Source organism: Dermacentor silvarum, chromosome 9 (assembly GCF_013339745.2).
Source record: "Dermacentor silvarum isolate Dsil-2018 chromosome 9, BIME_Dsil_1.4, whole genome shotgun sequence".
Classification (NCBI taxonomy): Eukaryota; Metazoa; Arthropoda; class Arachnida; order Ixodida; family Ixodidae; genus Dermacentor; species Dermacentor silvarum.
The window spans coordinates 120,188,301-120,201,749 of record NC_051162.1 but is presented as its reverse complement, the minus strand read 5'-3'; the positions used below and the strand labels follow the sequence as shown (position 1 = coordinate 120,201,749).

The following is a 13,449-nucleotide window of genomic DNA, read 5'->3' as shown; positions in this document are numbered from 1 at the left end:
TGAAGTCACAATTTGGGCGCACACGAACACGGCGAGGCATCCTTCAGCAGCGCATGACACCCGAGACTTATTTTGTTGTATACTTGCAGCATTGTTTGCCATATACAGGAGGAAAAAAAAATCCGATGGAAGACAACGAAGCTGTGACTATGGTGGATCTGCTGTAGTTAATTTATATATTATCATTTACATGACTATATCGAGCGTCTTCGGCATGTTCGTCAAAGAGCAAGGACACCGGCGTCTTGTTTTCGCCCGGCGCGATGGCCAAGTAGTGCGTTTGCTGGTCCAAGTCCGCCCCCATCGTCCTATAGACTACCGTATGAGCCACAGCGTTCATAGCCGCGGCACACTGTCCGGCATCGTCAGGATCCTGGAAGATGTGGTTAAACGAGCGTCCGTTCCATAGCGAGTCCAAAGAGCAACTGCTGATAACAGCGCGATCTCTACGTCACGAGACAACGATTGCACAACGATTGGTTAGGACTTGCCGCCGCCGAGCGTCGCGACACTCGTGCCCAGGCAGCACATTACATGGGGCCAACTAGGGCCGATGGTGGTTTTCAGCTGGCACTGGCTGGGCCACGAAGGCCCGCCGTTGCCTCCGTAATGCCAGTGCTGGCAGAGCCACTGTAACAGACATCCAGCACTGGCCCTGCCTTGCCGGTGAATGCCCGTTAATGGCTAGGCCGGGCGACGCAAATGGCTATCCCGGGCCAGCTTTGCCGTTAGAGTGCCGTCATTGGCTGTACATCTCTAAACATTGGTTAATAACGTCCGTTCAAAGCTAAAGGCATAACCACATTGTTTAGCAGTTCTGATAGACCCGTAAATATCTGCCCGTCAAACAGAACGGCATTTCAATATTATTTTTCACGCAGCATTCGCTGGCCATTCCCGATTATATACGTATGTTTACAGCACGCAATATTTATTTGAATTTTTCACCGCTCACGCCAACTGCAACGAGATCACTCTGCAATTTTTTTTTTTGTTTCTTACTAAATTATTATGTATGTTCTGCATATCTTCGTTTTATTACAAAGGCTGTTAACTTTGGCGTAATTGTATTTATTGTGTTGAATCATTCCATCGGAAATTATTTACAAGTGACACAAGGGCACTTGCGCGCTTGCCGTGTGCATCCTCGATAGGCGCAATAACAAATTCAAGGGGGTGTATAATTAAAAAGCATGTGCGCTTACATGTGCGTCGTTTAAATAGTGTTGCGGGTAGTGAACTTCAAAATACTGCATAAATTTATGGTGCAATCATCTGTACCACTTGCCAGTAATGCCGTTGCTAGCTGAACTTCTGTAGCGGCTGTATATTTTATTGCTAGTACAATACAAGTCATTTTGGATGACTGCTCCCTATATTATTTTTCTGCATAAAGAGCATATCGAACTATGCAGTAGTGTCTCCTGCGGCCCGCTTCATTATAATCTTAGGTGCCTTTCCCAGAAAGCTCTGTCGTGCGTGTCTTTTTTTTTTTTTTTTGATGCCACATGGTTTTTACTGACCAACGGGCACAGTAGACGTAAATTCTTCCCCGCAAAAAGAATCGGGGGAAAAAAAAAGAAGTGGTGCCATGTTGAAGAAGAGGTTTCTGCTGCACTGTTGGTGCATATTTCTAAAACAAAAAACTGCAAATAGAAGGGACAAGAATGTGAGACAAGCCCAATGCTAACTTACAATGAAATGCTTATGTTGCACGACGCCAGGCATATCTGCACTGAAGAGCAGGGGGAAGGCGGAGAACAGAGACAACGCCACAACAGATAGACGGGGGTGGGATGGGGGGGGAGTGAAGCGAAAATGTTTCGTCAGACGACCAAGACGAGTTTACACAAGGCGATCTCAGTTGGAAGGGAACAGAAAATAAAGAAAAATAAAAAAAAAGATCAGGAATGTTCGTAGCCCGCCGCGCCATTCCGAACCTTGACGGATGGCTGAAAGAGTTGAAGTTACCGACCTACTACTGAGAACGAAGAGCGAAGCTAAGAATAAGGAGAATACAGGAAAATAGAATGGAAAAAGAAAGAAAATGAACGCTACTGGATAAAAATGTAAGCTACTGAATAAAATTAATTTCTGATTAAAAAGTTAAACAAGCGTAAAGAAAAAAACTACTAAAATATATATACATTTTTCAAGTAGGTGAACTCTTTTTGTGCGAGAAACAGAGATTTGAATAAATTGTTCGCTGACGTTTGCATCTTATATCAGCTAATCAATAAACCTATCGTTGTTTTGATTTTGCAAAGAGGCATACATAAGCTTCCTTATTCCTTGTTAAATTCAGACTCCCACTTACACCCTCAGCAACACACCTCTGATAACTTCTTCCTCTTGTAGATATCTCGGGATACACTTCTTCATTCGGATACACTTCGGATACATTTTCTTCATGGGAAGCTTTTATTTTATAAATACATGGTGGGGTCAATCTTCGAATGCACCAGTTCTGTCTGGAATCCAGCAACTGCTATACCATATCGCAACCTCTCGAAAGTGTCCAAAACCTTGCCGTCCGTGTTTTTATACATACAATTAATTACTCACGTGTAGCCAGTGCGTCTTCAATAAAATCATCGCTTGGTTTACCTTGTCGCCGTATGCGATCTCGTTTGAGTTGGTTTATTAGGATTCATTTTATTACTCATCTTGCTTAAACGACATATTTTTCTACCTGCCCCCTACGTTTCTTCTCGCAGCGGCCAGGTTTGAAGCTTTGTTGCTTATGAAAAGAAGAAAAAAAACTGCCCGCTTTTTTATGCAATGCCTTCTGGCTTTGACACTATACTAACATAATTAAGTAAATTAATATGGCGAACTTGAACGAGATCCTTGTACTGGCTTTTTGGGCTTCACTTATATGTTATGCGCCGCGTAAGGTATTCGCAATGCACACGAACTACAGGTGGCGCGCGAGGCGATCCATGATGGCGGACCGAGAGAGTATCAGAATAGGCGACTGCGGCGTCCGTGTGGTAGCTCGCCGAACTTTTTGCCATCTTTCTCGTCGCACGCCGAGTGTATTCTTATTTTTTCAGATTTGATTCTCATCGGCGGCGCAATGCCGCTGCATAACCAAAAGCGTGCATAACGAGAAGTGCGTTCGTGCTTGTTATTTTATGACTAATGAATTTACTCGCGAAGAGGCGACGCTGTTGCACCGCATCAGAACCGACTCCGCGTACACCCCAGCATGGTTATTCAAGACTGGGCTTTGCGTTTCCCCACTCTGTGCCTTCTTTGGTGACATTGGCGACATCGAATATTTTCATTCGGCTATGCCCGCTGTTTGACACAGAAATAAAAGCGATGGTCGACCGCCTGCAAAAGAGCGGTCTTACGCTCAGGACCTCTGAAGACGTCGTTTTCCCTGGAGGGCTCGCGGAAATTAGGAAGAGAGCGCAACGATTGCTGATAACCTTCCTGCGAGACACGGGGCTCATCGACACCTGGTGACACACCCCTGATCTCAACTCAAAGCAGGATCAGGCGGAATAATTGCCGGCTATGTATGCCAGGCCAACCCCGCCTGCTTCAACATCAGCACCACCACCACCACCTACGGCGAATGATGCCCTTAACCTTACTTACCTTACTGAAGGATGTATGCGACGTGAAGTGTATCTAGAACGAACGCTACGGCAAGAGTGCAGCGTTTTCGGTTTAAGCCAGAAAAGGACCACCGATCTTGTTTTGAAATCAATCAAAAAAGGTCAGTGCAAGCAGATATGACAAAGAACTATAGCAATCGACGCGAAGCTCCGAACCTAGTTACGCTCCGTCAGTTACGCTCGAAAACCACACCCCAGCTGCCTAAATGGCTCTACAAATAATCAACTGTTGCGAGAGCGTTTGGGCAGCCTTATTTACAAATATTCGGCTGTAGTGGTAGCGTTCGGACGTCGCTAGGCGCGAATTTGTTACCTTGTCTTTTCGTGCCGCATTGAACAAACATGCCATTCACGTAAGCTGCAATTGCCACATCGTAAAAGCGTAATGTTTATGCTTTCGTGAGAAATGTCAACGATTAGCATTCTGCTAACCGATGTTGCTTCAGAAGAAGTCTTCAGCGACAAAGTGTGCGCTACAAACTTTCATTGGCGGAGTCGCAGGCTTGCCGATCCGGAGCTTCACCGCCGACTTCTTAGATACGTTTCCAGCGCAACCAAACGAAGGCTTATCTCATCATTCACCGCTCGGTTGGTGCACTGAGGCACGCAACACTTTTTTTTCTTCCATGGCGTATGCAGAAGCTGTTAACAAAACAGAAACAGGCCCGCGCATAGAGAGCCACACGGTAACACTGTGCCATTGACTGTGCGGATACTCTTTGAAATATTTCTTTCGCTGGCCACTACGCGGCGCGACCATCTGTGTGCATTGCGAATTGTCGCGAGGTTTCTTAGATACGGCTGCCGCTGCTTTGTGTCTATTCATTTTTTTTCCGAAGAGGGAAGTTGTATTATTTAACTAGAAGCAAGAAATGCATGACCCGCCGTGGTTGCTCAGTGGCTATGGTGTTGGGGTGCTGAGCACGAGGTCGCGGGATCGAATCCCGGCCATGGCGGCCGCATTTTCGATGGGGGCGAAATGCGGAAACACCCGTGTACTTAGATTTAGGTGCACGTTAAAGAACCCCAGGTGGTCCAAATTTCCGGAGTCCCCCACTACGGCGTGCCTCATAATCAGAACTGGTTTTGGCACGTAAAAACCTATAATTAAATTAAAAAGAAATGCATGGGGCATGTTAGCAAGTGATGCTGTGCGCCGGACTACCCCCTTGCGCACACGTTGTCTTGCTCTACCGTTCTCCTGGGATAAGCAGCGCAAAAAAATAATAAAAAAACATTAATTGATCACTTTGAGTTGTTCTACAGGCCCAATTGTCATGTTTTACATTTCAGCATATATGATAAAATCAGCGCAAGTGCTACTGCTCGTTCATCCACAGCAGCTTCTGCAAAAATAAAAATAATAAAAGAATAAAAAAACGTGCGCGTCTCGTTCTTCACTACTATCAGGCGAAGTGACGTCAAAATACCAAGAATGCGTTTCACTCTCACCACGTTTTCCCTGCGTCCCCTCGCTTTGCAGTGTCGAAGGTATGCACGGTCGCGCACAGCCGAGCCTGCGTTGCTAATCAGAACCGGTTGGGTGCACAAAGAAGCGTGAATAATGCCCTGTCAAATTTGTTGCTCCCTGCGCGGACCTCGCCGGCTGCCAAAAAAAAAGAAAAAAAAAAACGTGGCGACTCTCGGTCTCTCCGAGAACGAGGGACCCGTACACATTCTGCTTCTGCCTGTGAGCTATCGTTGTCCACATTGCTTGCACCATGTTTTGCTAGCGAAGCATGCATCAACTTGACCAGCAACGTGTTCAGTACCAGCGGCTAGACCTTCGTCACTACAAGCTTGGTTCCACACTGCTATCGGGCGAAACATAAACTAGCCAAACGTCGGAAAACTGCATTTACTGTGAAATAGACTCGATTATTGTAAGGTAAGTACAATTGTCTTATTTCAATTCTCAAGTATAGTGTTCGAACTAAGTGCATTGCCTAATACGTGTATTTTCTTTTTTTTTACAGAGATAATGTACGGCCACTTTTTACTACGTACGTAGACGGTGCTGCATCGCTTCAGCGTCAGCTGAAGCGCACAGTCTGTTTGAAATCCTGCAGCACAGCACATTTCGGCTGGTACACTCAAGAAGACCAAAATTGGATTCTAGAAGACCAAAGTTGGAAGACCAAAGTTGGAATGTACTTCGTTACTCAGGAAGTACATTCTGCGAGCTGACTGGTGTTCAGAACTTCCTGCAAAACGATAATCTGTTGTGTTGTAGCTTGCTTAGGTGTTTATTATGAAATAATGCACTCTCTGTTCTAAAAGCTTGCGCATTGCCAAAGGCTAAGTACAGCTACCCACAAGCACTTACGAGAAGTCTTGTGATGAAGGCATAATTCATCATAATTGGCTAGTTAGAACAAAAATCGCATATTTTGATGCAGCGGAATTTCCTACCAAATTCTGTGTATTTCTGTTTTTTTTTTTCAGCTTCAACAACTTCTTTGAATGGAGGAATCATGTCTGCGGGAGGTTGCCTTCAATATAATAAACGCCATCATGGGCCATGCAGTTCAACTGCCGTACAGCCTGCATGGGAAGAAAAGCAAAAGACTGTTTAACATGCGGCTATGCAGAGGGGGAACAGATGATACGCATTTAATTTCTCAGTTTCGTGCCTCTTGCTTATATTATGCACTTCTGGCAGTGTTGCGATAATATAGGTATATGCTTTGTATGCAGATGGTGCCTGTGAGACGCAGAGATCGACATCAAGCGCAAGACTTTATAAGGATGTGACTGCCAGACGCCGTCGACTGTGCTAATAGCAGAAGGTGTTACGCCGAAGCGGCTCAACCCGTTCAGCATCTTCAAGTGCCCCTTTTGCGAGCCCAGCCTCAACCCCCCGTAGCGTCTTCAACAAAGCTTTCGTAGGTGGCCCGCAGGATTGGGGATACGAGTGACAATCTGTATCAACCTATTTTAAGACCAATAAAGAAATTATGTATCATTATTTGGTGATTTTATAGCAGATCACGGCATGTTGCATCGAGCTACCGTGCAACAATTGCGCAATTTAATATCGTAGAAAATAACGGCATCGCCCACATACATCACAATATGGCCATGCCAGTGGGTAATGTGGGACAATAACTTGACTAAAAGTGGCAGAGCCGGCTATTGACCAATACCGGCGCTGCCAGTAGGCAAGGTGGGACACTAGAATGGCAATGAACGGCAGAGCCGGCTATCTGCCTGTATTGGCGCTGCCACACAATGGCCGAAATAGGCCCTTTAGTGGCATGGCCACACTGGGCCATTCCTGACGCGGGTAGCGCTGCCGGTTTCGGGCCTATATTTGTGCCGGTGTTTGCCGTGATATTGCCGTGCTGGGGCCAGCCTGGTTGTGCTGCCTGGGTGAAAGAGGCATCGGCGGTGGCGAAGGGTGTAACATTGGGCCACCCATCATCCGTTTTGACACCTGTGCTAAGGCACGACTGGCGGGGAACCGCGCCACGCACGTGGAGCCGAAATTGTTGTACACGCCGGTCGGTCTACGGACGCGATCTCCTGGGACCTAGCCCTGAACAGCTTCGTAAAATGGTTCGATCAGCATCCGTAATATGTTTATCTGTAGCAGTAGTGGCACTTGGCTCGGCTGGCGTCATGCACCGGGAATTTCCACCGACCAGTCTCGGAAGCGCTGGTTCCTGTGGTATACCATTCCTTCCTTAGTGTTCGGATGTATTTCGCCGGAACTATTTCACGAGACAGAAATAGCGCGCGACTGCGAATATGGCGAAGTGTGAAACTGCGAAGTTATTTTTTATAATTCAGAGTATATAGGCATGAGGAAATGGGTAAGCTGTATGTGCATCAAGATTCAAGCAGCGTAAACGGATACTTTACTGCCATTTACTGCGCATAAAAAAAGCATGCGCCCATATTTTATGAATTAAGAGCTTTCTTAAGCGCGGCAAGAGTTCAATTGTCGCACGCACGTATTTTCCAGTGAAGACACAGTTCGGGATAGGCCACCGGTGAGATTGGTTGGGAACTTCAAAAATGTTTTTCTCTCATTAAACAAAATTTACTAGAATTAAAATTTCCAGATCACAAGCTGAAAGGTTGATGCGTATAATGACTAATGAGCTATTTCAGGTATTTTGTTTTCTTTGTGGAGGGCCTTAATGCTTAACTTAGGTCTGAACATCGTCAAAAAAAGGTCACTTTTTGCCAAATTTGGAAGTAACATTCTGGAAAAGTACGTGATTTCGTAGTCTAACATTATTTTTAGCATAAATTACAGCAACGAAAAAAAAAATAGTAACAAGAGGTTGTGTATGGAACCTGAACGATGTTTATGCGTAACATTTCTGAAAACGCATATTTTTTTTATTTTTTTTTTTTTGCTTTTTAACGGAGCCACTTATAAACGCGGAAAAGTAATAAATGTGTTCACCTATGACGTCACATGAAAGAACCACGCAAGTACAATGTTCTGAAATAAGATTTGTCATTGCACCTAGTTTCACACTTCATTAAAAAATTGCCTCAAACCAACTTTTCCTTCTTCGAGGAAACTTCCAAAAACGCTTACGTCACCAAACCCTTTTTTTTTTCTTTCTTTTTTTTTACACCAAGCAAAACGCTTCGGTGAAACCTCATTGACACAATCACCAACTATGCCAATTTTTCCCAAGAGAATCGGCGATGGTCACGTGTCTTCTTCCCTTTTGTCCAGGTCAGCGTTCTCTGCTAGAAACGTTTGTTCTTGCAACGAGCAAATGATTTATGCTGAAATTCGCAACTGATATTTGTTTTTCTGGGCGCTTGCAATATTTTCTGCCGTTTTACACGGCATATATATATACATATATATATGCTACAGCTGCCTGTGAGCCGTGCGACGTCGCGGTTTGCAACTTACTCAGCTGTGAAAGGGAGCGGTAATTACTCCAGCTCACGTTATATGGGATGCCTCGACGCAGAGATATAGGAAAGTCGGGGTTGTTTTCCGCTAAACGTGGCTAGTTTGCGGACGGAGGCTGCAGGAATTAAGCAAATCCAGCTGCGCACCGGCCGCTTGAACGGACTTTCTTTTGTGTCCGTGCGGCCATTGTCGGGAAGAAAGTGCGAGCGCGGTTTAGCGCGAAACACTCGAGCCGGCCGCCTTTTTCTCTTTGATCGCGAGCACGCAACTCTCTCGCCATGGCGCGGCTGTTGTCTTGTCTAAAGGCGGCCGCGCACCATGACGCCAGCGGTGAAGCTTTGGCGAGCTCCACGTTAGTTCCGTGCAGTGCACGTGGATGTCCGCGTGGGGACGGAAGAATCTGTGCGAAGCCAAGCTTCAGTAAAGCGGTTATACTTCAACGCTTTTACTGCTAACGACGGTGCGTGTAATTTGGGCGTGGCAAATGTGTGCGCACAAAAGTATACGACACGTGTCGAGCGACATTTAGGGATTCTGTACCTTTTGTGTCACGCGTGGGACGTGTCCATTCTGAAGGACTGGCCAAGAACGGGCACTCTCCCGAGTGATGCATATAACCGTATGACGAAATCAAAGAAAGTAAATCAAAGAATTCCTGAAATGTAATTAACCATTCTATTAACAACGGGTCGGTGTGCTTTAGAGATATCTGTGAGCCGACATTATATGTGTGCAGGTTTTATATAGGAAGTTTTTTGTTACGCAGAAAAGGGCTGGACATACGATCGGTATACTTTAGGCTTATATGAGCCATGTCGGTGGGTCTACCTGCATGTAACCGTTGCGCGTATATTCACAGATATATATTCGGCGAGACAGCGGCCACGCTTAGATTCTGGGAGTGTTTGCAAAGAAAGCCTGAGGCACACTTGCTAACGACAGGAAATTTTCGCGCAGAACTGAACTTTCCTATATATGCGTTCGCTCACGAAACTGGCGTGTCCGTGGCAAACCCTGCAGCCATTTTCCTGCTGAATCATTCGGAATGTAGCAGTTGTATTGCATCGTTTTTTTTTCCCCATCTCTTTAGACTGCAACAACTTCTGTTCTCCCTCGTAGGCATTTGAACAGAAACGGATATCATTCGACAACTTCGAATAGGGCATTCTCGAATCGAATATAAGAAAAACTGCTCGCTCTTCATAGGGCTTACGAATTTGATTTCTCGATTTAGGCAAAACAGTTTATTATTTCGACGTTCTACACCGTGTTCGCATCCCTTTAAAACGAAGTGCGGTAAGGTAGCACGCATATTGTACTTCGCTCTTTAAGCGAACACCTATCGCAGTATACGTGCATTTTCGGAAGTACACTGTACCTTTGCTCTATTACTGTCATCGCGATTGTGCGCCAGGTACAATGACCATTGAACTTTTCTCATTTACAAGTTACTCAGCTGAGCAGGACCTCTAGTTCTGAATGACATTACATATGTATAAAATGACGTAAATAATCTTGTTTTACCAGATTCCACATGAGTCTTATATATTCGATTCGATATTAGAATGTCGTGTTAGAGTTGGGAGAACCTGGATAGGAACACTACTGGAATCTGCACATAAAATTAAAAAAAAAAAAAAAAAAAACGGGACGCGTTCCGGGACTGCGCATGGAGCAACAAGATGCGTTTGTTTTTTACTTGCATCGAAATGTTCATTATGCTCTGCTCACCAACACACATGCTGCTTTATTCTCTACTATTTAAATAAATTGTCAAGAACATCTCTAGCGGCTGCTCGCTCAACATGTGCATGTCTTTTTTTTTTTTTTTTCTTGAAAGGGGCCTCTCCTCAGGTTTGGCCATTTTAAACAAAAAGCGTAAAGCGTATGCATGACGCGCTGGCGATCGTGTCAGGGTGAAAAAAAAAAAAAAAGAAAAAGAAAGCTGGGAAGGAAGGTGATATCGGGCAGCTAGCCTCGCACGCCAACCTCCTCTGATGCCGCCCGTCCATCTCTCCGGGGCCTATCTGCGCGTTGTCTCTTGGGAAGTAGGCCCTACATGGTTGCCTAACTTTTCGAGGCATTGTTTAGTTCGTGGTACCTCTTATCGACGCCCTCGTTAGGATCGACCATGGAGGAAGGAAATAAACTAAGAGGGAGCATAAATTACGTCACTCAGCCAGCCACACTAGCCACTCCCTTCACTTTTTCTCTCGCAGAATCGGCCCAACACGTGACCTCTGCGACTCGGCGTATTGGCCGGGAATGGTTGGTTCCCTTAATTATTTAAGCTATGCGCGCTCCCGCTCTGGGTACTAAAATCTACCGTGCGCCGCTGTGACGTGCGATAACGTGTGAGATTGTCACGTGACGCTCGCTCGTCATTTGCTTTTTTATTCCTTTCTATGTGGGAATTGCACCGTATTTTCGGTCGTGTGAAACCTAGGCCTGTTCACTCCCATCCATGACGTCATGCTACCGGGCCCGACTCTAATGGTGACGCTCCCGAGTAAGCATGCGGAGATTTCGGCGTCACCGCTCTCGTCACGCCAGGCTTGGCAATGAAAATTTCGGGCCAGGCAGCGTGACGTCATGGATCGGAGTGAGCTGCTGCCGTGTGCATGACTGTCTGTGTGCGTGTGTACGAGCGTGTTATCTCGCCGGTCGCACGATCGCTTCGACTGCGACCGTGCCACGAGATGGGAGTGCGGAGTCGAAGTGCCGCATTATATACAGGTGCCGTCGCAGCGTGCGAGAAGAAGAAAAAAAAAAGGAAAAGAAAAATGAGAAAAACACAGAGAGAGATAACCAGGAGCTACGTAGGCGCATGCGCTGTTCGAAATCGCTATCTGTGCGGTACGCGTGTTGGTGGGGGCGAACTGTGGACGTGGGTGCTGCGGCTTCGCGTAGGTCGCGCGATTTAGTTTTCTATCTGTTCAGCTGCGCTTTCGCTGATGGCGTGAGAGAGAGAGTGGGGGGGGGGGGGGGGGGGGCAAGACAAAAATAACTTTCTTTTATGTTGCACACAGAAAGAGTTCGCCGTGTATTTGGGCGGGCGCGGTTAACAGTTAAGTGCGGTCGCAACAATATCATATGTGTAAACTGACCGTACATTATACATTTTTTAAAACCAAATTTACGGGGGGATCGACCCCAAACCCGTCCGTCCATCCATCCATCCATCCATCCATCCATCCATCCATCCATCCATCCATCCATTCATTCCATTCCATCCATCCATTCCATCCATTCCATCCATTCCATCCATTCCATCCCAAACAAACAAACAAACAAACAAACAAACAAACAAACAAGCAGCCGACGTAAGTGTATATATATAATCGCGTTGGTAACGTCCATACCCGTCGGAGATGTGAACGAACTCGGAAAGCGATTATGTCCCCGAACTGTCTCAACGCTGAGCAGAGTACGCTGAATTTCTGCAGATTACTGATTGAATTTTATTGAATACTATGGAAACAGAGCCAGAAACTTATCCGTGAAGCATCAGCAATAGCGGTTTTCGTAAGCGTATATAAAGAATGTAAAGCAGTCTACACGAAGTTAGAGACTAAATTCATTCTTGCAAAGCAAGTGAGGCTTCGAGTGCCTATACGCTGGCGCGTACGTTATACTACACCGTCGCAGCGTCTCAGTAGAGTTCTCTAAAAGAACAGCCCTCTTTTTTCGCGATGATGCAGGCATCCTGGTGACCGCGACCAAGAACTCCCAGGACCGGTACGACTACAACGTCACCACGGTGGTGATGCTCACCGAGCTCTGCAAGCTGTTCGCCGCCACGCTGCTCTACCTGAGGGAGTGAGTGGCACACTCCGCGTTTGCTCGTTTACACTAGGGCATTTTTTTAAAACCTAAATTGGCTACACGAGCGTATACACTCTAAAAACAGTTGCACCCTTTGGGGCGTATTTTTGCCACAGAACAATAATTAAATCGTCATCTGACTTGAGTGGCTTTCCTTTCTTTAATGCTGTGCGCCCGGCACTTCTCGGTCACGAACGACAAGAGCGTTATCAGCGTGACACAGCGTTCTCGACAGGAGAGTAGCAAGTGCAGAGTTTTCAAGATAGGAAACGCAAGCAAGACAGATGACGATTATCGTTGTGTGGCAAAAATGCACCCTAAAGGGTGCAACTGTTTTTAGAGTGTAGCTATAGTGTAATTGGAGTAATTGGGGTAATTGGAGATCGCAGGGAGAGGCCTTCGTCCTGCAGTGGACATAAATATAGGCTGATGATGATGATAGTGTAAGAAGTCGACATATTTTTTTTACTTGGTGTAGAAAAGTGTAGCTCCGCCCACCTACACGAAGGCATTCTTTTGTAGCTGTAGTGTAGCATGAAAACTACACTTTCCACGCTGTGGTTTCGATGAGTGCAGGCAGCAGACGACAAACAAGCAGGCCGCGGCGTTGCAAACGCGTGGCGCCATGTTGTCCGCGACTGTCGGCGCTGATATAGCGACGATAGTGAACATTCGCTGCAAGGACGGTAACGAAGTGCTGGCGTGACCATGTGTCACAGAGGAAGGTGAGCTAATCTTCCAAGAAGATAAACATATATTAGTCACGGTTGGGGGGGGCTGTTTCAGTCTCCGCGCTGTTTTATACGCATGACAGGTTGTCTTCGTGCACTGCGCATTCGCGATGTATTTCGCAGCAGTTTGTCTCGATTTACCGACGAAAGGAAACTCGTACGTTGCCGTGCCGTTTAGTTGCAGGCAAGGGCATATACTTAGCCAGTAAGTGCGAAGTCAGGCGAAGTGCGGAGTCAGGCGCTTTTCGTCTGGTGATACAGAAGACGACGCGCATTCTCATCTGATTGGCTATATACAGCCCAGCGAGCCCAGTGCAGCACAAGACGTCATATCCTCTGCCGGGCACTACACTCGTCTATACTCTGTTTCAGTAGT

General features: G+C 46.2%; 1 protein-coding gene across 1 annotated transcript in view; it reads left to right on the top strand.

Moving 5' to 3' along the window:
- The window catches only part of LOC119464178 (UDP-galactose transporter senju), a 45,051-nt gene that overhangs the window by 12,195 nt on the left and 19,407 nt on the right, over positions 1–13,449 (top strand). The window contains exon 2 of the mRNA XM_037725036.2: positions 12,219–12,336. Coding sequence (XP_037580964.1) covers positions 12,219–12,336 — 118 coding nt within the window. The remainder of the gene's footprint in view (positions 1–12,218; positions 12,337–13,449) is intronic.